The sequence below is a fragment of the Vigna radiata genome, chromosome 7, assembly GCF_000741045.1.
Source record: "Vigna radiata var. radiata cultivar VC1973A chromosome 7, Vradiata_ver6, whole genome shotgun sequence".
Taxonomy (NCBI): Eukaryota; Viridiplantae; Streptophyta; class Magnoliopsida; order Fabales; family Fabaceae; genus Vigna; species Vigna radiata.
In genome coordinates, this window is record NC_028357.1 from 51,759,537 (window position 1) to 51,766,145 (window position 6,609).

The following is a 6,609-nucleotide window of genomic DNA, read 5'->3' on the forward strand; positions in this document are numbered from 1 at the left end:
TTTATAATTTTATAATTTTATAATTTTATAATTTTATAATTTTATAATTTTATAATTTTATAATTTTATAATTTTATAATTTTATAATTTTATAATTTTGTAATTTTGTAATTTTGGTATTTTGTAATTTTATAATTATATAATTTTATAATTTTATAATTTTGTAATTTCATAATTTTATAATTTTATAATTTTATAATTCTTTAAATTTTTTAAATTTATAATTATTTAAATTTATAAATTTATAATTTTACAATTTTATAATTTCATAATTTTTTTGTTTTTTTATTTATTTAACTTTTTCATTTTTGATTTTATAATTATAATTTATATAAATTAGAAATAACTTTTATTAAATACACTAAATCTTTGACAGAGATCTCATAAGGTCTTTTGTAATAAAGTATTATGTGATGATATTTAAGCAGTGCCTTAATAGTAGATAATTATTATCCCACATAATTAACAGAAATATTTAATTACAGAAACTCAATTGAAAATTTTAAAATTTTAGAGACTCATAATTCACAAAAATTTATAGGAAACTGAATTAAAAGTTTCTAGTAGGTATTTAAAACTTAATTAAGTAAAAATAAATTATGTGACGGTGACAAAATATAAAGTGATTAACACTTATATTTTTTCTCTATGATTAATGTTTGTTCATCATTTCATTTATAGAAGTAATGAGCAATTAGTAATTATTATTAAATGCTAATAATTAACATTGATGATTTTGGTTCTATATGATTAATGTTTTTTCACCATTTCATTGATAGTATTAATTAGAAATTAATAATTGTTATTAAATGCTAATAATTAACTAAAACACCAATGAGTAACTCACGCTTATTTCAAATCTTAATTTCTGAAATTTTCCTCCAAAAGGTAAAATCATACTGTCCTAATGCTTGTTCTCACAAAATTCATAAATAATTGACATAATTTTTTTCAAAAAACTAAAGAAATTCTAAACTAAGACGTTTTAATTCAAGAATGTTTCTCTATGTACCTATTTTTCCTGTACTTTCAAAATTTTATACATTTTAAAAGAAAAATTTAATTAAAATCACAAAGAAGTATATAAAATTTAATATAAATAAAATAAAATATAAATTAAAATTTAATTTTAATTTAAATTAATCTAATAAAATACAAACTATTTTTATTTTAAATTAAAATTAATTAAATAAAATATAAATTAAATTATTATTTTTATCTTTTGCAAGTAATGGGTCTCCAGAGGTCGGATAATCTAATATCCAAACACAATTCGTTTATAAATGGGTATTTTAATATCTGTTACCCGCAATCACGGAAAGTAAATACTTTTTTGATATAATCGCAGATTTTTTTGTCATCCTTAACTACATCCTTTTATTTCTTTACCAACTTTCGAAAATCGATTAAAAATTTAATAGCTTTTGAAAATCGATTAAGGTTGCAAAAACATGTTTTTTCTTAATCTTTCGAAAGTCGATGAATGTATTTCATCTAAAGAATAAACGTATTTCAAAATACCTTGAAACTATTTTGGTACATGTCCTTAAGCGTATTTTGAAATAAGTTTAAAACAATATATTAATTTTATAATAAAAAATAACAAATAAAAAATTTTGAAAAATCAAAATAAAACAAACAAAATAGAAAAGAAAAATAATTAACACAATTTCAAATAAAAAATAACAAGTAAATACAATTATAATATTTAAATAATGAACTAAAATTAAATTAAACAATTATATAAAAAAAATCAATATAAGTAAAATAAAATTATTGTTATTTTAAGTTTTATGTTTTTCGTTATTTAATTTTAATTATTAATTTTATGTTTTGTTTGTTGTAATAAATTTGCAATATTAAATGATTGAAATTAAAATATTTTTCTATTTAAAATTATATTGATTTTTATTATTTCTCTATAATTTTTTAATTTAATTTTAGTTGATTTCTTTTAAATATTGCAATTGTATTTGGTAAATATTTTTTATTTAAAATTGTTAAATTTTGTTAGTTTTCTTTTATTTTGGTTTTTCAAAATTAATTTTTTGTAAATTTATTTTATTTTATTATTTTTTAATTTAATATGTTTTTTTATACGACTTATTACGTTTAAGGAATAAACGTTTTTCGAAATACATTTTTTTTTTGTTTTCAAAAAGAGAAAAAGAAACTTTTATCAGTTTTTGAAAAGAGCAGGAGTACTTTGACACGCACAAAAGACAAATTACTTTCATTTGACACGCTAAACAATAATATTTTAATTATAATTCTATTATTTTTTAAATTTAAAATAATAATATATATTATTATATTATTAAAAGTAGTGTCAAATGAGTGTTATTTTTCTAAACCGTGTCAAACTATCTTTTCTCTTTTGAAAATTATTCAACTCTTAACGAAAACTAATTAAAAGATAAAATAGAATGAAGAGAGAAGAGAAAAATTTAAAAAAAAAATAATAAAAAAGTTGTATTTTTGGAAGTGTATGAAAAAGGAAAGGAACACTCCTAACTCATTACTTATTCGATGATATATCTTCTCTCTGTCATACGAACTCTCTATAATGCAACACAAAACATAAAATAACATGTATAATTTATTCTAGTTAGAGTAAGTAATAATAAACAAGAAATAATCACATCTTAGTGCAATCTGTTTGCTTAAAAGACACAGTATTTTTTTTCAGATCATAGCCAACCAAAAGGTTTTGCTGAGCCAAGTTTCCAAAGACAGCAGCACCATTTTGAGTTGGCTGAAAAGCCAAGCACCAAACCTTATCAGCCACTTCAACAAAGGTGTTCATAGGATGCAGCAACACATTAGCCCCTCTAAAGTGTGCTGTGATCACTGGAATATCTAGTTTATACAATGTACCTCTGTAGCAGAGTCCCAACACATGATTTGGATCCTCAACAGGCTTCAGTTTAACTGCATGTGACACTGCTGATTCCAACCATCTGTAAACATCATATGGCAAAAGTGTCAGTGTTGTACCTGAGTCAATAACGATATTTCCCTCTCCTCCAAATCTAGACAAAGAGCTTCCAAATTCTCTTCTATGTCTTCCCACACTGAACCCTTCTAGCCTTAGGTAGTAAAATACTTGTTGTGGTTTAGAAAACAATGGGGTTGAGACAGTTCCATGTCCTTGAACCACAGCAGCATCTCCAAAATGCAGTCTGCTACTTGCATTGGAAGGCAGAGTTTCTGGGACCAAACAATAAGAAAATTTCCAACCTACTGAAGAACCCAATTGATTTATAAGGGACACACGTCCACGTCCTAGGCCAACTATGCCAGAATTTTTCCCTTTGAAGTGCATGCTATTGTTATGGCCACACCCTATTGCAGTTCTTGGAAGTGGGATGGGAGACCCATTGGTGGAGCCTAAAGTGAGGGTCTCCACACTCAAATCTCCATGTGAGAATGAACCATCACCATAGCTGATATCATATTTACAGTGTTTGGTGATGCTAGAAGAGGAGCAAGAGGTACCTTGCACAGAATGGCATATGGTAGAATTGCAACGGATGGTTTTGTATGTTGTGGACTTTGAAGGATTAAACACAGGTGTGGCTTGACTGTAACATTTTCTACATGGTTTGCATTGCAACCAAATGATGTCACTGCCTGTATCAAGAACTCCAAACACCTTACGGGGTGGAGTTCCAACTGCATACCTCATCAGATATTCACCAAAATCTGGTATCACAGTTGCACTTACTGTGTTTGGAAACACCATGGATTTGCTGAAATGGTTGCCACGGTTTATGGAACGACGCAGAGCATTGGAAACCCTTTGGAATTTTGTTTCTGAGGAACTATAGAACGGTGATTTTGGTGAATCACGGTGGATTATCTCCACACTGAATCCACCATTTAGAGCTTCTAAGAAAGAGAGGTTGTAGAGACACAGAAGAACAAGAAGAGAAGAAAAGCATGACATTTTCTTCATCTCTATAAAGACAGTAACTGCAAGTAGTTCCTTGTGGCTTTTTATAAGGTTTTGGAGTTCATGTGTGACTGAGAGAGTTGGTGGAATTGTTTGAGAAAATAGTGTGCAATTTTTAGGGTTTTAGATTTTGTCTTTTGTCATCAAAATATTTCAAATCGGTTACGTATTAGATCAAATATTAAACGTAATATCTCTTATAGAAGTTAACTGAAATGAAAATACTGGGAAATTCTTCCCTTTTAAAATGTCTAGAGTTCAATTAAAAGTTGTAAGAGCAATAATCTTCTGTGGAATTACATAATTGATAATTCAATACATATATTAAGTGTGATTTGGCTAATTTTAATTTATAATTTTACTGAAAATTTATTATTTTATCTTTTTTGTATATAGAATTATGACATTTGAAAGGTAATGGAGAATTAATTAACTTTATAAGACTATCCTAAAGTTAAGATTTTTATATGAATGTGATCAGCTAGAGTTCACATTTTATTAATATTTAATTGTAATAATAAATTTAAATAAATAAAGAATTATGAACATACTAAACTTATATGAAAGCTTAATTATTAGAGAAAACGTTAATAAACATGTTGAGATCCTCTTAATATAAAATAACATCATAAGAAAATTCTTATAAAATCATTATATTGTAAGTGTTTTAAGGATTTGACACTTTAACTATGAATATGGGTTTTTGAGTATTTAGCATTAATTATATACATTTTAATAAAATATTATCAATTTTTTATTTAAAATATAGATTTTTTTGTGATTCATAAATAATTAGAGTCCTCTAATTAGGTTAAAAGCTTATTAGTAAATTGTACCCAACGCAAATTTGAATCTTTGTAAATTTTAATATGGACAAAATTAAACTAGATTTATTAAGAATATGACTTTCAATCCGTTGAGAGCTATAATAAAAGAAGTAAAGAAAAGAATTTAAAATATTTATATTTAGTATGCATATTAATATAACATTTCAAATTTTCATTTCTATATGTTAGTTTATATATATTAATTAATGTATTTATTTTATCATTATATAATATAACGATTTTTTATAATTGTAATATATCTTTACATACCAAATGTATATAATGTAAAGGCTGTTTGTACACGCTTCAAGTCTTTAATTTTAGTAATATTAATCTTTTTTAAGGGATAATCTTACGCTTAAGTCAGACAAGTATGTGAAAAAGTATTTAATGCTAAAATAAATGAACTTAATTAATTTATCTCATATTACGTGTTATTTATACTATTCTTATGACTTTTTTACCTAGATGAGTATGATCCATACAACTAATTAATTACTTTGATTAGTCTTTGGTTAATCCATCTACTTAATAATCACCTTAAATAAATTTTCCACATGAGGAATATATTTGGTAATCTTTAGTCGGTCATGTCGTCATAATATACTAATTGGCCGACTATGATTAGTAGTCAGACCATTAGAGCTTACTACTTCAAAGTGTACCTAGTCATGTCGTCTATTCACATAGTTCAGACAATAAATTTAAGGATGTTTAAACAAGTATCCACATGTTTATGAAGAAAGTACATTATAATTGTTATTTTAGTAATTTAAATTTAATTTTAGTCTTTATATTAAAATTATTAAAGAAAAATAAAATTAAAAAAAATATTTTTTTAAAAAGAAAATAAGTGAGTAACCTTGTTTAATCCATGAATTTATTATGGACTGAGTCAGAATATTTTTTAAAAGGTCACTTATAATCTATTTTATGAGCTTTATCAATAATATAATTAATTATCTCTCATTTTTCTTATATATTTTAAATTAATATTTATAGTCAATTTATAATTAAGAAATTTTCCCATTAGGTAATTTACCTCATTAACCCATCTCATTTGTCACCTATCCCAAATGATGGTGTTTTTGCCATTTTCCTTTTTCGAAAAAATCGACAAGTATATCCTTAGCATCATCACACCACATTAATGGCATTTTGGTATTTTTCGTCTTTCTCCCTTTATCCCTCGTTTTTTAGTTGAGACTATAGTGGTAAACTACAGGTGGTATGATTATGAGCCTGTATAGGGAAGCTATAGGTGGTATGATTCTGAGCCTGTATGGGGAAGCTATAGATGGTATGATTATGAGCCTGTATGGAGAAGTTACAGGTGGTGTGATTATGAGCCTGTATAGGGAAGCTACAGGTGGTATGATTATGAACCTATATGGAGAAGCTATAGGTGGTAGGGTTATGAACCTGCATAGGGAAACTAGATGTGGTAGAGTTGGATACAAGAGATAGATCAATGTCCTTTGTCAGAACTGCTGCAGCGGAATTGTTAGCGTGGAATAACAAACCAAGAGGGTTTTTAATTCAAACGTGTGCCTTTTAATTTCTACTCAATTTATCTTACTACGCAAATAATAAATATAAATAAAAGAGTAAGGTTGAGAGAAATTTGCATAGATGAATTTTATATTGGTTCGGATCTTACCAATCCTACGTCTAGTCGCTTATCTCAAACCGAGATAAACAGTTCACTAAGCGCAAAACAATTACAAATTACAATCACAAAGAAACAATTTGTAAGAGTTTAGAAACCACCTCTCTTGATACCACAAGAGATGAACCTGCACCTCCTTTGAATCTTCACAAAGGATG

General features: G+C 26.0%; 1 protein-coding gene across 1 annotated transcript; it reads right to left on the minus strand.

Annotated features, from left to right (window-relative positions):
- Positions 1 to 2,638: 2,638 nt before the first annotated feature.
- On the minus strand, positions 2,639 to 3,950 carry LOC106766605 (aspartic proteinase CDR1-like). Its single transcript, XM_022783036.1, has one exon. It carries the CDS (start codon positions 3,947 to 3,949, stop codon positions 2,639 to 2,641), a length of 1,311 nt encoding a protein of 436 aa, XP_022638757.1. The 5' UTR covers position 3,950.
- Positions 3,951 to 6,609: the final 2,659 nt, after the last annotated feature.

What these genes read in the sequence shown, in the direction of transcription:
- LOC106766605 (XM_022783036.1), bottom strand. Translation starts at nt 3,949, where the DNA reads ATGTCATGCTTTTCTTCTCTTCTTGTTCTTCTGTGTCTCTACAACCTC.